We start from the raw sequence: 23377 nt of genomic DNA, 5'->3' as shown, positions 1-23377 counted from the left end.
AACACGGCTCACTCCCGACTGAGTCAACACGACTCACTCCCGACTGAATCAACACGGCTCACTCCCGACTGAGTCAACACGACTCACTCCCGACTGAATCAACACGGCTCCCTCCCGACCGAATCAACACGGCCCCCTTCCGACCGAGCCAACACGGCTCACTCCCGACTGAATCAACATGGCTCACTCCCGACTGAGTCAACACGACTCACTCTCGACTGAGTCAACACGGCTCACTCCCGACTGAATCAACACGGCTCACTCCCGACTGAGTCAACACGGCTCACTCCCGACTGAATCAACACGGCTCACTCCCGACTGAATCAACATGGCTCACTCCCGACTGAGTCAACACGACTCACTCCCGACTGAGTCAACACGGCTCACTCCCGACTGAATCAACACGGCTCACTCTCGACTGAGTCAACACGGCTCACTCCCGACTGAATCAACACGGCTCACTCCCGACCGAATCAACACGACTCACTCCCGACCGAATCAACACGACTCACTCCCGACTGAATCAACACGGCTCACTCCCGACCGAGTCAACACGGCTCACTCCCGACTGAATCAACACGGCTCACTCCCGACTGAATCAACACGGCTCACTCCCGACTGAATCAACACGGCTCACTCCCGACTGAATCAACACGGCTCACTCCCGACTGAATCAACACGGCTCACTCCCGACTGAATCAACACGGCTCACTCCCGACTGAATCAACACGGCTCACTCCCGACTGAATCAACACGACTCACTCCCGACCGAATCAACACGACTCACTCCCGACTGAATCAACACGGCTCACTCCCGACCGAATCAACACGGCTCACTCCCGACCGAATCAACACGACTCACTCCCGACTGAGTCAACACGGCTCACTCCCGACTGAGTCAACACGACTCACTCGCGACTGAGTCAACACGGCTCACTCCCGACCGAATCAACACGACTCACTCCCGACTGAGTCAACACGGCTCACTCCCGACTGAGTCAACACGGCTCACTCCCGACTGAATCAACACGGCTCACTCCCGACTGAGTCAACACGGCTCACTCCCGACTGAATCAACACGGCTCACTCCCGACTGAGTCAACACGGCTCACTCCCGACTGAGTCAACACGGCTCACTCCCGACTGAATCAACACGGCTCACTCCCGACTGAGTCAACACGGCTCACTCCCGACTGAGTCAACACGGCTCACTCCCGACTGAGTCAACACGGCTCACTCCCGACTGAATCAACACGGCTCACTCCCGACTGAGTCAACACGACTCCCTCCCGACTGAATCAACACGGCTCACTCCCGACTGAATCAACACGACTCACTCCCGACTGAATCAACACGACTCACTCCCGACTGAGTCAACACGGCTCACTCCCGACTGAATCAACACGACTCACTCCCGACTGAGTCAACACGGCTCACTCCCGACTGAATCAACACGACTCACTCCCGACTGAATCAACACGGCTCACTCCCGACTGAATCAACACGGCTCACTCCCGACTGAGTCAACACGGCTCACTCCCGACTGAGTCAACACGGCTCACTCCCGACTGAGTCAACACGGCTCACTCCCGACTGAATCAACACGACTCACTCCCGACTGAATCAACACGGCTCACTCCCGACTGAATCAACACGGCTCACTCCCGGCTGACTCAACACGGCTCACTCCCGACCGAATCAACACGACTCACTCCCGACTGAATCAACACGGCTCACTCCCGACTGAATCAACATGGCTCACTCCCGACTGAATCAACACGGCTCACTCCCGACTGAATCAACACGGCTCACTCCCGACTGAGTCAACACGGCTCACTCCCGACTGAGTCAACACGGCTCACTCCCGACTGAGTCAACACGGCTCACTCCCGACTGAATCAACACGGCTCACTCCCGACTGAGTCAACACGGCTCACTCCCGACTGAGTCAACACGGCTCACTCCCGACTGAGTCAACACGGCTCTCTCCCGGTATTCCGCACACTCGCCACTGCTGCCTGGTACAGTAACTGGACTCAGTCAATAACGCCCTGCACAGGGGCAGCACGTGGCACAGTGGGTTAGCCCTGCACAGGGGCAGCACGTGGCACAGTGGGTTAGCCCTGCACAAGGGCAGCACGTGGCACAGTGGGTTAGCCCTGCACAGGGGCAGCACGTGGCACAGTGGGTTAGCCCTGCACAGGGGCAGCACGTGGCACAGTGGGTTAGCCCTGCACAGGGGCAGCACGTGGCACAGTGGGTTAGCCCTGCACAGGGGCAGCACGTGGCACAGTGGGTTAGCCCTGCACAGGGGCAGCACGTGGCACAGTGGGTTAGCCCTGCACAAGGGCAGCACGTGGCACAGTGGGTTAGCCCTGCACAGGGGCAGCACATGGCACAGTGGGTTAGCCCTGCACAAGGGCAGCACGTGGCACAGTGGGTTAGCCCTGCACAGGGGCAGCACGTGGCACAGTGGGTTAGCCCTGCACAAGGGCAGCACGTGGCACAGTGGGTTAGCCCTGCACAGGGGCAGCACGTGGCACAGTGGGTTAGCCCTGCACAGGGGCAGCACGTGGCACAGTGGGTTAGCCCTGCACAGGGGCAGCACATGGCACAGTGGGTTAGCCCTGCACAAGGGCAGCACGTGGCACAGTGGGTTAGCCCTGCACAGGGGCAGCACGTGGCACAGTGGGTTAGCCCTGCACAAGGGCAGCACGTGGCACAGTGGGTTAGCCCTGCACAGGGGCAGCACATGGCACAGTGGGTTAGCCCTGCACAGGGGCAGCACGTGGCACAGTGGGTTAGCCCTGCACAGGGGCAGCACGTGGCACAGTGGGTTAGCCCTGCACAGGGGCAGCACGTGGCACAGTGGGTTAGCCCTGCACAGGGGCAGCACATGGCACAGTGGGTTAGCCCTGCACAAGGGCAGCACGTGGCACAGTGGGTTAGCCCTGCACAGGGGCAGCACGTGGCACAGTGGGTTAGCCCTGCACAAGGGCAGCACGTGGCACAGTGGGTTAGCCCTGCACAGGGGCAGCACGTGGCACAGTGGGTTAGCCCTGCACAGGGGCAGCACGTGGCACAGTGGGTTAGCCCTGCACAAGGGCAGCACGTGGCACAGTGGGTTAGCCCTGCACAGGGGCAGCACGTGGCACAGTGGGTTAGCCCCTCACAAGGGCAGCACGTGGCACAGTGGGTTAGCCCTGCTGCCTCACAGGGGCAGCACGTGGCACAGTGGGTCAGCCCTGTTGCCTAACAGGGGCAGCACGTGGCACAGTGGGTTAGCCCTGCACAGGGGCAGCACGTGGCACAGTGGGTTAGCCCTGCACAGGGGCAGCACGTGGCACAGTGGGTTAGCCCCTCACAAGGGCAGCACGTGGCACAGTGGGTTAGCCCTGCACAGGGGCAGCACGTTGGCACAGTGGGTTAGCCCTGCTGCCTCACAGGGGTAGCACGTGGCACAGTGGGTCAGCCCTGCTGCCTCACAGGGGCAGCACGTGGCACAGTGGGTTAGCCCTGCACAGGGGCAGCACGTGGCACAGTGGGTTAGCCCTGCACAGGGGCAGCACGTGGCACAGTGGGTTAGCCCTGCACAGGGGCAGCACGTGGCACAGTGGGTTAGCCCCTCACAAGGGCAGCACGTGGCACAGTGGGTTAGCCCTGCACAGGGGCAGCACGTGGCACAGTGGGTTAGCCCTGCACAGGGGCAGCACGTGGCACAGTGGGTTAGCCCTGCTGCCTCACAGGGGCAGCACGTGGCACAGTGGGTTAGCCCTGCACAGGGGCAGCACGTGGCACAGTGGGTTAGCCCTGCTGCCTCACAGGGGCAGCACGTGGCACAGTGGGTTAGCCCTGCTGCCTCACAGGGGCAGCACGTGGCACAGTGGGTTAGCCCTGCTGCCTCACAGGGGCAGCACGTGGCACAGTGGGTTAGCCCTGCTGCCTCACAGGGGCAGCACGTGGCACAGTGGGTTACCCCTGCTGCCTCACAGGGGCAGCACGTGGCACAGTGGGTTAGCCCTGCACAGGGGCAGCACGTGGCACAGTGGGTTAGCCCTGCTGCCTCACAGGGGCAGCACGTGGCACAGTGGGTTAGCCCTGCTGCCTCACAGGGGCAGCACGTGGCACAGTGGGTTAGCCCTGCTGCCTCACAGGGGCAGCACGTGGCACAGTGGGTTAGCCCTGCTGCCTCACAGGGGCAGCACGGTGACGCAGTGGGTTAGCCCTGCACAGGGGCAGCACGTGGCACAGTGGGTTAGCCCTGCTGCCTCACAGGGGCAGCACGTGGCACAGTGGGTTAACCCTGCACAGGGGCAGCACGTGGCACAGTGGGTTAGCCCTGCTGCCTCACAGGGGCAGCACGGTGACGCAGTGGGTTAGCCCTGCACAGGGGCAGCACGTGGCACAGTGGGTTAGCCCTGCTGCCTCACAGGGGCAGCACGTGGCACAGTGGGTTAGCCCTGCTGCCTCACAGGGGCAGCACGTGGCACAGTGGGTTAGCCCTGCTGCCTCACAGGGGCAGCACGTGGCACAGTGGGTTAGCCCTGCTGCCTCACAGGGGCAGCACGGTGATGAAGTGGGTTAGCCCTGCACAGGGGCAGCACGTGGCACAGTGGGTTAGCCCTGCTGCCTCACAGGGGCAGCACGTGGCACAGTGGGTTACCCCTGCTGCCTCACAGGGGCAGCACGTGGCACAGTGGGTTAGCCCTGCTGCCTCACAGGGGCAGCACGTGGCACAGTGGGTTAGCCCTGCTGCCTCACAGGGGCAGCACGGTGACGCAGTGGGTTAGCCCTGCACAGGGGCAGCACGTGGCACAGTGGGTTACCCCTGCTGCCTCACAGGGGCAGCACGTGGCACAGTGGGTTAGCCCTGCTGCCTCACAGGGGCAGCACGTGGCACAGTGGGTTAGCCCTGCTGCCGCACAGGGGCAGCACGTGGCACAGTGGGTTAGCCCTGCTGCCGCACAGGGGCAGCACGTGGCACAGTGGGTTAGCCCTGCTGCCTCACAAGGGCAGCACGTGGCACAGTGGGTTAGCCCTGCTGCCTCACAGGGGCAGCACGTGGCACAGTGGGTTAGGCCTGCTGCCTCACAGGGGCAGCACGTGGCACAGTGGGTTAGCCCTGCTGCCTCACAGGGGCAGCACGTGGCACAGTGGGTTAGCCCTGCTGCCTCACAGGGGCAGCACGTGGCACAGTGGGTTAGCCCTGCTGCCTCACAGGGGCAGCACGTGGCACAGTGGGTTAGCCCTGCTGCCTCACAGGGGCAGCACGTGGCACAGTGGGTTAGCCCTGCTGCCTCACAGGGGCAGCACGTGGCACAGTGGGTTAGCCCTGCTGCCTCACAGGGGCAGCACGTGGCACAGTGGGTTAGCCCTGCTGCCTCACAGGGGCAGCACGGTGACGCAGTGGGTTAGCCCTGCACAGGGGCAGCACGTGGCACAGTGGGTTAGCCCTGCTGCCTCACAGGGGCAGCACGTGGCACAGTGGGTTAGCCCTGCTGCCTCACAGGGGCAGCACGTGGCACAGTGGGTTAGCCCTGCACAGGGGCAGCACGTGGCACAGTGGGTTAGGCCTGCTGCCTCACAGGGGCAGCACGTGGCACAGTGGGTTAGCCCTGCTGCCTCACAAGGGCAGCACGTGGCACAGTGGGTTAGCCCTGCTGCCTCACAGGGGCAGCACGTGGCACAGTGGGTTAGCCCTGCACAGGGGCAGCACGTGGCACAGTGGGTTAGCCCTGCTGCCTCACAGGGGCAGCACGTGGCACAGTGGGTTAGCCCTGCTGCCTCACAGGGGCAGCACGTGGCACAGTGGGTTAGCCCTGCTGCCTCACAGGGGCAGCACGTGGCACAGTGGGTTAGCCCTGCTGCCTCACAGGGGCAGCACGTGGCACAGTGGGTTAGGCCTGCTGCCTCACAGGGGCAGCACGTGGCACAGTGGGTTAGCCCTGCTGCCTCACAGGGGCAGCACGTGGCACAGTGGGTTAGCCCTGCTGCCTCACAGGGGCAGCACGTGGCACAGTGGGTTAGCCCTGCTGCCTCACAGGGGCAGCACGGTGGCGCAGTGGGTTAGCCCTGCTGCCTCACAGGGGCAGCACGTGGCACAGTGGGTTAGCCCTGCTGCCTCACAGGGGCAGCACGTGGCACAGTGGGTTAGCCCTGCTGCCTCACAGGGGCAGCACGTGGCACAGTGGGTTAGCCCTGCTGCCTCACAGGGGCAGCACGTGGCACAGTGGGTTAGCCCTGCTGCCTCACAGGGGCAGCACGTGGCACAGTGGGTTAGCCCTGCTGCCTCACAGGGGCAGCAGGTGGCACAGTGGGTTAGCCCTGCTGCCTCACAGGGGCAGCACGTGGCACAGTGGGTTAGCCCTGCTGCCTCACAGGGGCAGCACGTGGCACAGTGGGTTAGCCCTGCTGCCTCACAGGGGCAGCACGTGGCACAGTGGGTTAGCCCTGCTGCCTCACAGGGGCAGCACGTGGCACAGTGGGTTAGCCCTGCTGCCTCACAGGGGCAGCACGTGGCACAGTGGGTTAGCCCTGCTGCCTCACAGGGGCAGCACGGTGGCACAGTGGGTTAGCCCTGCTGCCTCACAGGGGCAGCACGTGGCACAGTGGGTTAGCCCTGCTGCCTCACAGGGGCAGCACGGTGACGCAGTGGGTTAGCCCTGCACAGGGGCAGCACGTGGCACAGTGGGTTAGGCCTGCTGCCTCACAGGGGCAGCACGGTGACGCAGTGGGTTAGCCCTGCACAGGGGCAGCACGTGGCACAGTGGGTTAGCCCTGCTGCCTCACAGGGGCAGCACGGTGACGCAGTGGGTTAGCCCTGCTGCCTACGGCGCTGAGGACCGAGGTTCGATCCCGGCCTTGGGTCACTGTCTGTGCGGAGTTTGCACATTCCCCCAGTGTCTGCGTGGGTTTCACCCCCACAACCCAAAGATGTTCAGGGTAGATGGATTGGCCACGCTAAATTGCCCCTTCATTGGGAAAATAAATAAATAATTGGGTACTCTAAATTAAAAATAAATAATGCCCTGCCCAAACCCAAACCGTCCCAGCTACTCCCACAAATAATTCCACTGCAGCCAGTCAAAGGCCTTCTCCGCGTCCATATCGACCAATTCTTCCATCTCCCATCCCTTGGAGGTCTTTGTGATGACATTCAAGAGCTTTCTAACATTGGCCGTTAGCTGCCTAACTGAGAAATCCCGTCTGGTCTTCCCCAATCACCCCCGGTACATGATCCACTATTACGAGGCCAAAAGTTTGGCCAGCAATTTGGCATTGACATTCAGTCGGGAGATTGGTCTGTACGACCTGCATAACTCTGGGTCCTTCTCCCACTTCAGGATCAGTGAGATCGAGGCCTGTGACATTGTTGGGGGAAGGACCCCCGCTCTCTTGCCTCATTAAATGCCCTCACCAGCAGCGGACCCAGCAGCTCCGAAAACTTCTTGTAGAATTCCACTGGATAGCTGTCCAGTCCCGGGCCTTACCCGACTGCATGGCCTCCAGCCCCTCTACTATTTCTTCAATTCCAATCGGGGCTCCCAACCCCTCCACCAATCCTTCCTCCACCTTCGGAAACTTCAACTCACCCAGAACTGCCTCATCCCCTCGACCTCAGCTGGAGGTTCCGACTCATATAGCCTGGTATAAAACTCCTTTAACACCCCGTTTACCCTGCTGGGTCCAAAATAGTGTTTCCCCCCTCTGTCCTTCATTCTTCCTCTCTCCCTGGCCACCTCCCTTTTCCTGAGCTGGTGTGCTAGCATCCTACTGGCCTTCTCCCCATATTCATACACCATCCCTCTTGCCTTCAACTGCCCCACCGCCTTCCCTGGGGATAGCAGACCAAACTTCACCTGAGGCTTCAGAATACCTTCTGTCCACCTGGAGTATCTCCCTAACCAGCCTATCCACCTCTGCCCGCTCCACCTTCTCCCTATGAGCCCGTATCGAAATTAGCTCCCCCCTAACTACTGCCTTCACCGTTGCTACCGAAACCTCCCCCAGGTCATTTATCTCCAAATAATTCTGAATGGCCTCCTTACCCGCTGCACACCCCCTAATCCGCCAACAGTCCTACATCCAATCTCCATTGCGGGCGCTGATCCTCCTCCTTGCTCACCCATAAATCTACCCAGTGTGGGGCATGGACACAACAATCGCCGAATACTCGGCATCTACCACCTCCGCCAGCTCCTCATTCTTTATTAACCGAGCTGCTCACCTTTCATTTTCTTCCCGTCTTTCAGCATTGTCAAACACCCTGAAATATTCAGCCTTGTCCACCTGACCACCAAGTCCCTGTGTTGGGCATTAGACCCATGTATTTCACTTTGTTCCATCGATCAGTGATCTAGTTCTGAATATTGCGCACATTCAGCCCTTCAATTCTGGCCTTATTTTCCACTTCATTCCTTTGTTTGTACATTCAATCCCTCCTGTCACTCTCATTATCAACCCCCCATATCACCAACCTGCACCATTACCTTTCCAAATCACCCCTCACATGGACCCTTCCACCACTACTTAGTTTAAAGTCCTCTTGACAGTCCTAGTTTTTCAATTCCCCACAACACTGTCCCAGCACGGTTCAGTTATAGACCATCACAATAATACAGATCCCACTTTCCCAATAGTACAGATCCCACTTTCCCAATAATACAGATCCCACTTTCCCAATAATACAGATCCCACTTTCCCAGTAATACAGATCCCACTTTTCCAATAATACAGATCCCACTTTCCCAATAATACAGATCCCACTTTTCCAATAATACAGATCCCACTTTCCCAATAATACAGATCCCACTTTCCCAATAGTACAGATCCCGCACAGATCCCACTTTCCCAATAGTACAGATCCCACTTTCCAAATAGTACAGATCCCACTTTCCCAATAGTACAGGTCCCACTTTCCCAATAGTACAGATCCCACTTTCCCAGTACTGGTGCCAGGCCCCCAAGAATGCAAACCATTTCCTCCACATCAGTCGCCGAGCCTGACTATCTTGTCCTTTGCCACTTTGCTTGTGGCTCAGGTAGTAATCCAGAGATTCTTACCTTTGTGGTTCTGCTTTCTAATTCAGCTCCGAGATGCAAACGCATTCTCAGCAGAACCTCTTTCTCCAGCTTAGAGGAGATTTCCTTAACTCAGGCAATGACAGAACCGTCCCAACTCATGCTCCAGGTTACAGAGAACAGCGTCCATCACCATAACGATACTGTCCCGACTACAACTACATTCTTTTCTGCTCCCCAACTTGAATGGTTCCCTGCTTAGTGCTGTGGTCATTTTGTTCAATCTCCCTGCAGTTCCTGCTCTCGTCCACACTCCCTGTAACAAATTCAAACCTAATAGTTCCCCATATCTGCTTCACTCATTGTCACATCCTCCTGTCTTTAACCAAGACTAAATCTGAAGTACCTAATCTGGTAAACGTAGTAATTTTACAATATAGTTTGGATTATATATATCAGTTGCAGGAAGGTTAGTAAAAGCCTGGGTTAAGGAGTACATTATATACACACACAATATACGCATATATATATATATATATATATACACACACACACGCACATATATATTATATATATGCACACACACACCTGTTGCAGTAATATTTTTAAAAATCCTGCTTTAACATACAATCTGCAAAAGGTACAATTATGATGTTGTAAAAGTGAGATCATCATTCATTCCAAACATGTAATTGTTTTCCTCGACAAGGATAATGGAATTTGGGTAATAGAAAGAAGGTTGCCTGGGGTTCAGATAATTGAGGGGTTGTGTTGTCCTTAGTAAGATGGTCATAAGCCAGTTAGTGGGATAGAGCTGATGTAATTGACGAGGAGGAGCCAGGTCTGTAGCAGGTAGTTTAGCTTTGAGACTGCCAAAGAGAGCAGGACATGCCGCCTGTCTGAAAGGATCTCTCTCTCGCTTCAAGCAGTCTTTCCAAGTAATCTCTACCCAGAGGACAGCAAGTATTACTGTGTTGCTAACTGGATTTGCAAGTGGCATTTGACTTGGAATGGGTTTTGCTTCATTGGAGATAGAGAAGGTATCAGTTAGAAGTTGGTGTTTCCTTGTTATTAAGAATTACTTAACTGCTGGGTGGAAGCTAGTTTCTGCGATATTAATGTAATTTAATCCTGTGTTAATAAGAACGTTTGTTTTAATCTGGGGAGTGGAATCACTCCTCGAGCAAAGTCTCCTTTCCTCACTGGGGTCAAGTGGGGGAGGGGGGGAAAGACATCTGGGTGAACTCACGTGAAGAAATCCGAGCGTTGGTCACTGGCAATTGCGAAGAGATCAACATCAGCATCAAGGTGTGGGCAGGTTCCAAACTGAAAGAGAAAAGTAATCACGAGAAAACACATTTACCCCTGAAACCATCCACCATAACACATTATACACACACCTATCCACACTCAGAGAGGGGAGCACCAGAGAGCGCGCGCGGGAGAAGAGAGGGATGAGAGAGCCCGTGTGCGGGGAGAAGAGGGGGATGAGAGAGCCCGCGCGCGGGGAGAAGAGGGGGATGAGAGAGCGCGCGCGCGGGGAGAAGAGGGGGATGAGAGAGCGCGCGGATAAGGAGAAGAGGGGGATGAGAGAGCCCACGCACTGGGAGAAGAGGGGGATGAGAGAGCCCACGCACTGGGAGAAAAGGGGGATGAGAGAGCGCGCGCGGGGAACATAGAACATAGAAAATACAGCACAGAACAGGCCCTTCGGCCCACGATGTTGTGCCGAACCTTTGTCCTAGATTAATCATAGATTATCATTGAATTTACAGTGCAGAAGGAGGCCATTCGGCCCTTTGAGTCTGCACCAGCTCTTGGAAAGAGCACCCTACCCAAACTCAACACCTCCACCCAACACCAAGGGCAATTTGGACATTAAGGGCAATTTATCATTAGCCAATTCACCTAACCCGCACATCTTTGGACTGTGGGAGGAAACCGGAGCACCCGGAGGAAACCCACGCAGACACTGGGAGGACGTGCAGACTCCGCACAGACAATGACCCAAGCCGGAATCGAACCTGGGACCATGGATCTGTGAAGCAATTGTGCTATCCACAATGCCACCGTGCTGCCCTTAAGAACAAATAAATCTACACTATATCATTTTCCCGTAATCCATGTACCTATCCAACAGCTGCTTGAAGGTCCCTAATGTTTCCGACTCAACTACTTCCACAGGCAGTGCATTCCATGCCCCCACTACTCTCTGGGTAAAGAACCTACCTCTGATATCCCTCCTATATCTTCCACCTTTCACCTTAAATTTATGTCCCCTTGTAATGGTGTGTTCCACCTGGGGAAAAAGTCTCTGACTGTCTACTCTATCTATTCCCCTGATCATCTTATAAACCTCTATCAAGTCGCCCCTCATCCTTCTCCGCTCTAATGAGAAAAGGCCTAGCACCCTCAACCTTTCCTCATAAGACCTACTTTCCATTCCAGGCAACATCCTGGTAAATCTTCTTTGCACCTTTTCCAGAGCTTCCACATCCTTCCTAAAATGAGGCGACCAGAACTGTACACAGTACTCCAAATGTGGCCTTACCAAAGTTTTGTACAGCTGCATCATCACCTCACGGCTCTTAAATTCAATCCCTCTGTTAATGAACGCGAGCACACCATAGGCCTTCTTCACAGCTCTATCCACTTGAGTGGCAACTTTCAAAGATGTATTAACATAGACCCCAAGGTCTCTCTGCTCCTCCACAATGCCAAGAACTCTACCGTTAACCCTGTATTCCGCATTCATATTTGTCCTTCCAAAATGGACAACCTCACACTTTTCAGGGTTAAACTCCATCTGCCACTTCTCAGCCCAGCTCTGCATCCTATCTATGTCTCTTTGCAGCCGACAACAGCCCTCCTTACTATCCACAACTCCACCAATCTTCGTATTGTCTGCAAATTTACTGACCCACCCTTCAACTCCCTCATCCAAGTCATTAATGAAAATCACAAACAGCAGAGGACCCAGAACTGATCCCTGCGGTACACCACTGGTAATTGGGATCCAGGCTGAATATTTGCCATCCACCACCACTCTCTGACTTCTATCGGTTAGCCAGTTCGTTATCCAACTGGCCAAATGTCCCACTATCCCATGCCTCCTTACTTTGTGCAGAAGCCTACCATGGGGAACTTTATCAAATGCCTTACTAAAATCCATGTACACTACATCCACTGCTTTACCTTCATCCACATGCTTGGTCACCTCCTCAAAGAATTCAATAAGATTTGTAAGGCAAGACTTACCCCTCACAAATCCGTGCTGACTATCCCTAATCAAGCAGTGTCTTTCCAGATGCTCAGAAATCCTATCCTTCAGTACCCTTTCCATTACTTTGCCTACCACCGAAGTAAGACTAACTGGCCTGTAATTCCCAGGGTTATCCCTAGTTCCTTTTTTGAACAGGGGCACGACATTCGCCACTCTCCAATCCCCTGGTACCACCCCTGTTGACAGTGAGGACGAAAAGATCATTGCCAACGGCTCTGCAATTTCATCTCTTGCTTCCCATAGAATCCTTGGATATATCCCGTCAGGCCCGGGGGACTTGTCTATCCTCAAGTTTTTCAAAATGCCCAACACATCTTCCTTCCTAACAAGTATTTCCTCGAGCTTACCAATCTGTTTCACACTGTCCTCTCCAACAATATCGCCCCTCTCATTTGTAAATACAGAAGAAAAGTACTCATTCAAGACCTCTCCTATCTCTTCAGACTCAATACACAATCTCCCGCTACTGTCCTTGATCGGACCTACCCTCGCTCTAGTCATTCTCATATTTCTCACATATGTGTAAAAGGCCTTGGGGTTTTCCTTGATCCTACCCGCCAAAGATTGTTCATGCCCTCTCTTAGCTCTCCTAATCCCTTTCTTCAGTTCCCTCCTGGCTATCTTGTATCCCTCCAATGCCCTGTCTGAACCTTGTTTCCTCAGCCTTACATAAGTCACCTTTTTCCTCTTAACAAGACATTCAACCTCTCTTGTCAACCATGGTTCCCTCACTCGACCATCTCTTCCCTGCCTGACAGGGACATACATATCAAGGACACGTAGCACCTGTTCCTTGAACAAGTTCCACATTTCACTTGTGTCCTTCCCTGCCAGCCTATGTTCCCAACTTATGCACTTCAATTCTTGTCTGACAACATCGTATTTACCCTTCCCCCAATTGTAAACCTTGCCCTGTTGCACGTACCTATCCCTCTCCATTACTAAAGTGAAAGTCACAGAATTGTGGTCACTATCTCCAAAATGCTCCCCCACTAACAAATCTATCACTTGCCCTGGCTCATTACCCAGTACTAAATCCAATATTGCCCCTCCTCTGGTCGGACAATCTACATACTGTATTAGAAAAGCTTCCTGGACACACTGCACAAACACCACCCCATCCAAACTATTTGATCTAAAGAGTTTCCACTCAATATTTGGGAAGTTAAAGTCGCCCATGACTACTACCCTATGACTTCTGCACCTTTCCAAAATCTGTTTCCCAATTTGTTCCTCCACATCTCTGCTACTATTGGGGGGCCTATAGAAAACTCCTAACAAGGTGACTGCTCTTTCCTATTTCTGACTTCAACCCATACTACCTCAATTGGGTGATACTCCTCGAACTGCCTTTCTGCAGCTGTTATACTATCTCTAATTAATAATGCCACCCCCCCACCTCTTTTACCACCCTCCCTAATCTTATTGAAACATCTATAACCAGGGACCTCCAACAACCATTTCTGCCCCTCTTCTATCCACACTTCCGTGATGGCCACCACATCGTAGTCCCAAGTACCGATCCATGCCTTAAGTTCACCCACCTTATTCCTGATGCTTCTTGCGTTGAAGTATACACACTTCAACCCATCTCCGTGCCTGCAAATACTCTCCTTTGTCAGTGTTCCCTTCCCCACTGCCTCATTACATGCTTTGGCGTCCTGAATATCGGCTACCTTAGTTGCTGGACTACAAATCCGGTTCCCATTCCCCTGCCAAATTAGTTTAAACCCTCCCGAAGAGTACTAGCAAACCTCCCTCCCAGGATATTGGTGCCCCTCTGGTTCAGATGCAACCCGTCCTGCTTGTACAGGTCCCACCTTCCCCAGAATGCGCTCCAATTATCCAAATACCTGAAGCCCTCCCTCCTACACCATTCCTGCAGCCACGTGTTCAACTGCACTCTCTCCCTATTCCTAGCCTCGCTATCACGTGGCACCGGCAACAAACCAGAGATGACAACTCTGTCTGTCCTGGCTTTTAACTTCCAGCCTAACTCCCTAAACTTGTTTATTACCTCCACACCCCTTTTCCTACCTATGTCGTTGGTACCAATGTCCACCACGACTTCTGGCTGCTCCCCCTCCCCCTTAAGGATCCTGAAGACACGATCCGAGACATCCCTGGCCCTGGCACCCGGGAGGCAACATACAAAGAACAAAGAACAAAGAAATGTACAGCACAGGAACAGGCCCTTCGGCCCTCCAAGCCCGTGCCGACCATACTGCCCGACTAAACTACAATCTTCTACACTTCCTGGGTCCGTATCCTTCTATTCCCATCCTATTCATATATTTGTCAAGATGCCCCTTAAATGTCCCTATCTTCCCTGCTTCCACTACCTCCTCCGGTAGTGAGTTCCAGGCACCCACTACCCTCTGCGTAAAAAACTTGCCTCGTACATCTACTCTAAACCTTGCCCCTCTCACCTTAAACCTATGCCCCCTAGTAATTGACCCCTCTACCCTGGGGAAAAGCCTCTGACTATCCACTCTGTCTATGCCCCTCATAATTTTGTATACCTCTATCAGGTCGCCCCTCAACCTCCTTCGTTCCAGTGAGAACAAACCGAGTTTATTCAATCGCTCCTCATAGCTTATGCCCTCCATACCAGGCAACATTCTGGTAAATCTCTTCTGCACCCTCTCTAAAGCCTCCACATCCTTCTGGTAGTGTGGCGACCAGAATTGAACACTATACTCCAAGTGTGGCCTAACTAAGGTTCTATACAGCTGCAACATGACTTGCCAATTCTTATACTCAATGCCCCGGCCAATGAAGGCAAGCATGCCGTATGCCTTCTTGACTACCTTCTCCACCTGTGTTGCCCCTTTCAATGACCTGTGGACCTGTACTCCTAGATCTCTTTGACTTTCAATACTCTTGAGGGTTCTACCATTCACTGTATATTCCCTACCTGCATTAGCCCTTCCAAAATGCATTACCTCACATTTGTCCGGATTAAACTCCATCTGCCATCTCTCCGCCCAAGTCTCCAGACAATCTAAATCCTGCTGTATCCTCTGACAGTCCTCATCGCTATCCGCAATTCCACCAACCTTTGTGTCGTCTGCAAACTTACTAATCAGACCAGTTACATTTTCCTCCAAATCATTTATATATACTACAAACAGCAAAGGTCCCAACACTGATCCCTGTGGAACACCACTGGTCACAGCCCTCCAATTAGAAAAGCATCCCTCCATTGCTACCCTCTGCCTTCTATGGCCTAGCCAGTTCTGTATCCACCTTGCCAGTTCACCCCTGATCCCGTGTGACTTCACCTTTTGTACTAGTCTACCATGAGGGACCTTGTCAAAGGCCTTACTGAAGTCCATATAGACAACATCTACTGCCCTACCTGCATCAATCATCTTAGTGACCTCCTCGAAAAACTCTATCAAGTTAGTGAGACACGACCTCCCCTTCACAAAACCGTGCTGCCTCTCACTAATACGTCCATTTGCTTCCAAATGGGAGTAGATCCTGTCTCGAAGAATTCTCTCCAGTAATTTCCCTACCACTGAAGTAAGGCTCACCGGCCTGTAGTTCCCGGGATTATCCTTGCTACCCTTCTTAAACAGAGGAACAACATTGGCTATTCTCCAGTCCTCCGGGACATCCCCTGAAGACAGCGAGGATCCAAAGATTTCTGTCAAGGCCTCAGCAATTTCCTCTCCAGCCTCCTTCAGTATTCTGGGGTAGATCCCATCAGGCCCTGGGGACTTATCTACCTTAATATTTTTTAAGACACCCAACACCTCGTCTTTTTGGATCACAATGTGACCCAGGCTATCTACACCCCCTTCTCCAGACTCAACATCTACCAATTCCTTCTCTTTGGTGAATACTGATGCAAAGTATTCATTTAGTACCTCGCCCATTTCCTCTGGCTCCACACATAGATTCCCTTGCCTATCCTTCAGTGGGCCAACCCTTTCCCTGGCTACCCTCTTGCTTTTTATGTACGTGTAAAAAGCCTTGGGATTTTCCTTAACCCTATTTGCCAATGACTTTTCATGACCCCTTCTAGCCCTCCTGACTCCTTGCTTAAGTTCCTTCCTACTTTCCTTATATGCCACACAGGCTTCGGCTGTTCCCAGCCTTTTAGCCCTGACAAATGCCTCCTTTTTCTTTTTGACGAGGCCTACAATATCACTCGTCATCCAAGGTTCCTGAAAATTGCCGTATTTATCTTTCTTCCTCACAGGAACATGCCTGTCCTGTATTCCTTTCAACTGACACTTGAAAGCCTCCCACATGTCAGATGTTGATTTGCCCTCAAACATCCGCCCCCAATCTATGTTCTTCAGTTCCCGCCTAATATTGTTATAATTAGCCTTCCCCCAATTTAGCACATTCATCCTCGGACCACTCTTATCCTTGTCCACCAGTACTTTAAAACTTACTGAATTGTGGTCACTGTTACCGAAATGTTCCCCTACTGAAACATCTACCACCTGGCCGGGCTCATTCCCCAATACCAGGTCCAGTACCGCCCCTTCCCTAGTTGGACTGTTTACATATTGTTTTAAGAAGCCCTCCTGGATGCTCCTTACAAACTCCGCCCCGTCTAAGCCCCTGGCACTAAGTGAGTCCCAGTCAATATTGGGGAAGTTGAAGTCTCCCATCACCACAACCCTGTTGTTTTTACTCTTTTCCAAAATCTGTCTACCTATCTGCTCCTCTATCTCCCGCTGGCTGTTGGGAGGCCTGTAGTATACCCCCAACACTGTGACTGCACCCTTCTTATTCCTGATCTCTACCCATATAGCCTCACTGCCCTCTGAGGTGTCCTCTCGCAGTATAGCTGTGATATTCTCCCGAACAAGTAGCGCAACTCCGCCTCCCCTTTTACATCCCCCTCTATCCCGCCTGAAACATCTAAATCCTGGAACGTTTAGCTGCCAATCCTGCCCTTCCCTCAACCAGGTCTCTGTAATGGCAACAACATCATAGTTCCAAGTAGTAATCCAAGCTCTAAGTTCATCTGCCTTACCCGTAATGCTCCTTGCATTAAAACATATGCACTTCAGGCCACCAGACCCGCTGTGTTCAGCAACTTCTCCCCGTCTGCTCTGCCTCAGAGCCACACTGTCCCTATTCCCTAGTTCTCCCTCAATGCTCTCACCTTCTGACCTATTGCTCCCGCGCCCACCCCCCTGCCATACTAGTTTAAACCCTCCCGTGTGACACTAGCAAACCTCGCGGCCAGGATATTTATGCCTCTCCGGTTTAGATGCAACCCGTCCATCTTATACAGGTCACACCTGCCCCGGAAGAACTCCCAGTGGTCCAGATAACGGAAACCCTCCCTCCTACACCAGCTGTTTAGCCACGTGTTTGTCTGCTCTATCTTCCTATTTCTAGCCTCACTGGCACGTGGCACAGGGAGTAATCCCGAGATCACAACCCTCGAGGTCCTGTCTTTTAACTTTCTGCCTAGCTCCCTGAACTCCTGCTGCAGGACCTCATGCCCCTTCCTGCCTATGTCGTTAGTACCAATATGTACAACGACCTCTGCCTGTTTGCCCTCCCCCTTCAGGATTCCCTCTACCCGTTCGGAGACATCCTGGACCCTGGCACCAGGGAGGCAACATACCATCCTGGAGTCTCTTTCACGTCCACAGAAGCGCCTATCTGTGCCCCTGACTATAGAGTCCCCTATTACTATTACTCTTCTGCGCTTTGACCCTCCCTTCTGAACATCAGAGCCAGCCGTGGTGCCACTGCTCTGGCTGCTGCTGTTTTCCCCTGATAGGCTATCCCCCCCGACAGTATCCAAAGGGGTATATCTGTTCGAGAGGGGGACAACCACAGGGGATTCCTGCACTGACTGCCTGCCCTTTCTGGTGGTCACCCATTTCTCTGCCTGCACCTTGGGTGTGACCACATTTACATAACTGCGATCTATGACGCTTTCCGCCACCTGCATGCTCCTAAGTGCATCCAATTGCTGCTCCAACCGAATCATGCGGTCTGTGAGGAGCTGCAGTTGGGTGCACTTTCTGCAGATGAAGCCATCCGGGACGCTGGAAGCCTCCCGGACCTGCCACATCTCACAGTCAGAGCACAGCACCCCTCTAACTGACATTGCGTCAATTAATTAAAATTAAAATTTGTCTTTTTTTTTAATAAATACTTTTTTTTAAATTGCAAAGTTACTGTCAACTATCTGTTTCCTAGCACTAGATTTCTAATAGAAATGCGATAGCTAACTATAATACTCTCCGATCTCTGGCTTAGATATCCTCTAAATTATAATTAAGTTATTATGTTTAATTAGTTCCCAAATACTCAAATTTTTTTTAAATTTAGGTTAGAATCCCAACCAGCCACTCAGGTCACAGCTTTTCTGTGATGTCACTTCAGTTTCCCCCCACACACACAATTTGAAAAAAGGTATAAAAGTAAAAATCACTTACTTACCTTCTGAGTGTCTGAGATGTTCTCAGGTTCTCTCGCTGACAGAGATTGCTCCTCCACCTCCGATCCTTGACCTGCACAATGCTAATAATATAATAATATAATATGGCACTTACCTTACACCAATGGGTCTTATTATTAGGTTAGAGGAGGAGGGCGGGTGGGAGACACTACACGTGTAGTGTCTCGGGTTTCCTCTCCACCAGAATTTATTGGTTGGGGGGGGGGGGGGGGGGGGGGGGGGGGGGAAACTTGCCAGAGGTCGAACTTCCGGTTCCCGCCTTATATAAAAACAAATAAAACAGAAAAGAACAGACACGGGACCAGGTAAGGCTTTTAAACTCACAACTCACCTCCCAGAAGGCCCCTGCGCACCGCTGCCGCCGAAATCCAAAGGGCTGCTCCTGTAAAGGTAAGGTTTTTAATCTCACTACTCACCTCCAAGAAGGCCCCTGCGCACCGCTGCCGCCGAAATCCAAAGGGCTGCTCCTGTAAAGGTAAGAGCTTTTAAACTCACTACTCACCTCCCAGAAGGCACCTGCGCACCGCTGCCGCCGAAATCCAAAGGGCTGCTCCTGTAAAGGTAAGGTTTTTAAACTCACTACTCACCTCCCAGAAGGCCCCTGTGCACCGCTGCCGCCGAAATCCAAAGGGCTGCTCCTGTAAAGGTAAGGTTTTTAAACTCACTACTCACCTCCCAGAAGGCCCCTGCGCACCGCTGCCGCCGAAATCCAAAGGGCTGCTCCTGTAAAGGTAAGAGCTTTTAAACTCACTACTCACCTCCCAGAAGGCCCCTGCGCACCGCTGCCGCCGAAATCCAAAGGGCTGCTCCTGTAAAGGTAAGGTTTTTAAACTCACTACTCACCTCCAAGAATACCTTCCGGGAGTCTCGCTCGCGACCACAGAATCTCCTATCTATTCCCCTAACCATTGAATCTCCTACAACTATTGCTTTTCTATTCTCCCCCCTTCCCTTCTGAGCCCCAGAGCCAGACTCTGTGCCAGAGACCTGGCCGCTAGGGCCTTCCCCCGATAGGTCATCCCCCCCAACAGCATCCAAAACGGTATACTTGTTTTGAAGGGGAACGGCCACGAGGGATCCCTGCACTTTCTGCCTGTTTGTTTTTTTCCCCCTGACTGTAACCCAGCTATTCTTGTCCTGTACCTTGGGTGTGGTTACCTCCCTGTAACTCTTCTCAATCACCCCCTCTGCCTCCCGGATGATCCGAAGTTCATCCAGCTTCAGCTCCAGTTCCCTAACACGGTCTTTGAGGAGCTGAAGTTGGGTGCACTTCCCGCAGGTATAGTCAGTGGGGACACCGGTGGTATCCCTCACCACCCACATCCTACAGGAGGAGCATGTAACTGGCCTAGCCTCCATCCCCTCTTACCTGACAGAATATAGCTGCTGTGTGGACTAACTAGATCTCCGCCCTCCGACTCTGCTCCCAGTCAGCTACACTTCCTGTAAACGCCTGGCTCTCTTCGCACTCTTTGCGGAAATGTCGGAAACAAAATGAAAGGAGCACCATACTCCCTCCTCACCTAACTCCCTCGGTCACCAAACTCTCACTATCGCACTCAAAAAGCACCAAATTCAGCACTCAGTGCAAACAAAGTCTGCACTGTAGGGGATCACTTTTATACTGTGAATCTAGCCTCTAGAATCTAGGGGAGAAGAGGGGGATGAGAGAGCGCGCGCGGGGAGAAGAGGGGGATGAGAGAGCCCGCGCGCGGGGAGAAGAGGGGGATGAGAGAGCCCGCGCGCGGGGAGAAGAGGGGGATGAGAGAGACCGCGCGCGGGGAGAAGAGGGGGATGAGAGAGCCCATGCGCGGGGAGAAGAGGGGGATGAGATGAGAGAGCGCGCGGACAAGGAGAAGAGGGGGATGAGAGAGCCCACGCACTGGGAGAAGAGGGGGATGAGAGACCCCACGCACTGGGAGAAAAGGGGGATGAGAGAGAGCGCGCGGGGAGAAGAGGGGGATGAGAGAGCGCGCGCACAGGGAGAAGAGGGGGATGAGAGAGCCCACGCACTGGGAGAAGAGGGGGATGAGAGAGCGCGCGCACAGGGAGAAGAGGGGGATGAGAGAGCCCACGCACTGGGAGAAGAGGTGGATGAGAGAGCGCGCGCGGGGAGAAGAGGGGGATGAGAGAGCGCGCTGACAAGGAGAAGAGGGGGATGAGAGAGCCCACGCACTGGGAGAAGAGGGGGATGAGAGAGCGCGCGCGGGGAGAAGAGGGGGATGAGAGAGCCCACGCACTGGGAGAAGAGGGGGATGAGAGAGCACGCGCGGGGAGAAGAGGGGGATGAGAGAGCGCGCGGACAAGGAGAAGAGGGGGATGAGAGAGCCCACGCACTGGGAGAAGAGGGGGATGAGAGAGCGCGCGGACAAGAAGAGGGGGATGAGAGAGCGCGCGGACAAGAAGAGGGGGATGAGAGAGCCCACGCACTGGGAGAAGAGGGGGATGAGAGAGGGCGCGCGGGGAGAAGAGAGGGATGAGAGAGCCCACGCGCGGGGAGAAGAGGGGGATGAGAGAGCCCGCGCGCGGGGAGAAGAGGGGGATGAGAGAGCCCACGCACTGGGAGAAGAAGGGGATGAGAGCGCGCGCGCACAGGGAGAAGAGGGGGATGAGAGAGGGCGCGCGGGGAGAAGAGAGGGATGAGAGAGCCCACGCGCGGGGAGAAGAGGGGGATGAGAGCGCTCGCGCGGGGAGAAGAGGGGGATGAGAGAGCCCACGCACTGGGAGAAGAGGGGGATGAGAGAGGGCGCGCGGGGAGAAGAGAGGGATGAGAGAGCCCACGCGCGGGGAGAAGAGGGGGATGAGAGCGCGCGCGCGGGGAGAAGAGGGGGATGAGAGAGCCCACGCACTGGGAGAAGAGGGGGATGAGAGAGCGCGCGCGGGGAGAAGAGGGGGATGAGAGAGCGCGCGGACAAGGAGAAGAGGGGGATGAGAGAGCCCACGCACTGGGAGAAGAGGGGGATGAGAGAGCGCGCGGACAAGGAGAAGAGGGGGATGAGAGAGCCCACGCACTGGGAGAAGAGGGGGATGAGAGAGCGCGCGGACAAGGAGAAGAGGGGGGTGAGAGAGCCCACGCACTGGGAGAAGAGGGGGATGAGAGAGGGCGCGCGGGGAGAAGAGAGGGATGAGAGAGCCCACGCGCGGGGAGAAGAGGGGGATGAGAGCGCGCGCGCGGGGAGAAGAGGGGGATGAGAGAGCCCACGCACTGGGAGAAGAGGGGGATGAGAGAGCCCACGCACTGGGAGAAGAGGTGGATGAGAGAGCGCGCGCGGGGAGAAGAGGGGGATGAGAGAGCGCGCTGACAAGGAGAAGAGGGGGATGAGAGAGCCCACGCACTGGGAGAAGAGGGGGATGAGAGAGCGCGCGCGGGGAGAAGAGGGGGATGAGAGAGCCCACGCACTGGGAGAAGAGGGGGATGAGAGAGCACGCGCGGGGAGAAGAGGGGGATGAGAGAGCGCGCGGACAAGGAGAAGAGGGGGATGAGAGAGCCCACGCACTGGGAGAAGAGGGGGATGAGAGAGCGCGCGGACAAGAAGAGGGGGATGAGAGAGCGCGCGGACAAGAAGAGGGGGATGAGAGAGCCCACGCACTGGGAGAAGAGGGGGATGAGAGAGGGCGCGCGGGGAGAAGAGAGGGATGAGAGAGCCCACGCGCGGGGAGAAGAGGGGGATGAGAGAGCCCGCGCACAGGGAGAAGAGGGGGATGAGAGAGCCCACGCACTGGGAGAAGAAGGGGATGAGAGCGCGCGCGCACAGGGAGAAGAGGGGGATGAGAGAGGGCGCGCGGGGAGAAGAGAGGGATGAGAGAGCCCACGCGCGGGGAGAAGAGGGGGATGAGAGCGCGCGCGCGGGGAGAAGAGGGGGATGAGAGAGCCCACGCACTGGGAGAAGAGGGGGATGAGAGAGGGCGCGCGGGGAGAAGAGAGGGATGAGAGAGCCCACGCGCGGGGAGAAGAGGGGGATGAGAGCGCGCGCGCGGGGAGAAGAGGGGGATGAGAGAGCCCACGCACTGGGAGAAGAGGGGGATGAGAGAGCGCGCGCGGGGAGAAGAGGGGGATGAGAGAGCGCGCGGACAAGGAGAAGAGGGGGATGAGAGAGCCCACGCACTGGGAGTAGAGGGGGATGAGAGAGCACGCGCACAGGGAGAAGAGGGGGATGAGAGAGCCCTAGCACTGGGAAAGAGGGGGTTGAGAGAGCCCTAGCACTGGGAGAAGAGGGTGGATGAGAGAGTGCGCGCGCGGGGAGAAGAGGGGGATGAGAGAGCGCGCGCGGGGAGAAGAGGGGGATGAGAGAGCGCGCGCACAGGGAGAAGAGGGGGATGAGAGAGCGCATGCACAGGGAGAAGAGGGGGATGAGAGAGCACGCGCACAGGGAGAAGAGGGGGATGAGAGAGCCCGCGCGCGAGGAGAAGAGGGGGATGAGAGAGCCCACGCACTGGGAAAGAGGGGGTTGAGAGAGCCCTAGCACTGGGAGAAGAGGGGGGATGAGAGAGTGCGCGCGCGGGGAGAAGAGGGGGATGAGAGAGCGCGCGCGGGGAGAAGAGGGGGATGAGAGAGCGCGCGCACAGGGAGAAGAGGGGGATGAGAGAGCCCGCGCGCGGGGAGAAGAGGGGGATGAGAGAGCCCA

At 54.9% G+C, this 23377-nt stretch overlaps 1 protein-coding gene across 1 annotated transcript in view; it reads right to left on the bottom strand.

Annotated features, from left to right (window-relative positions):
• Window positions 1–23377, bottom strand: part of nvl (nuclear VCP like) — a 368828-nt gene that overhangs the window by 9589 nt on the left and 335862 nt on the right. Inside the window, exon 18 of the mRNA XM_072500597.1 lies at window positions 10271–10347. Coding sequence (XP_072356698.1) covers window positions 10271–10347 — 77 coding nt within the window. The remainder of the gene's footprint in view (window positions 1–10270; window positions 10348–23377) is intronic.

This window comes from Scyliorhinus torazame, chromosome 4, assembly GCF_047496885.1.
Source record: "Scyliorhinus torazame isolate Kashiwa2021f chromosome 4, sScyTor2.1, whole genome shotgun sequence".
NCBI classification, from domain to species: domain Eukaryota; kingdom Metazoa; phylum Chordata; class Chondrichthyes; order Carcharhiniformes; family Scyliorhinidae; genus Scyliorhinus; species Scyliorhinus torazame.
The sequence above is the reverse complement of the archived record's forward strand: the minus strand, read 5'-3'. Positions and strand labels throughout refer to the sequence as shown.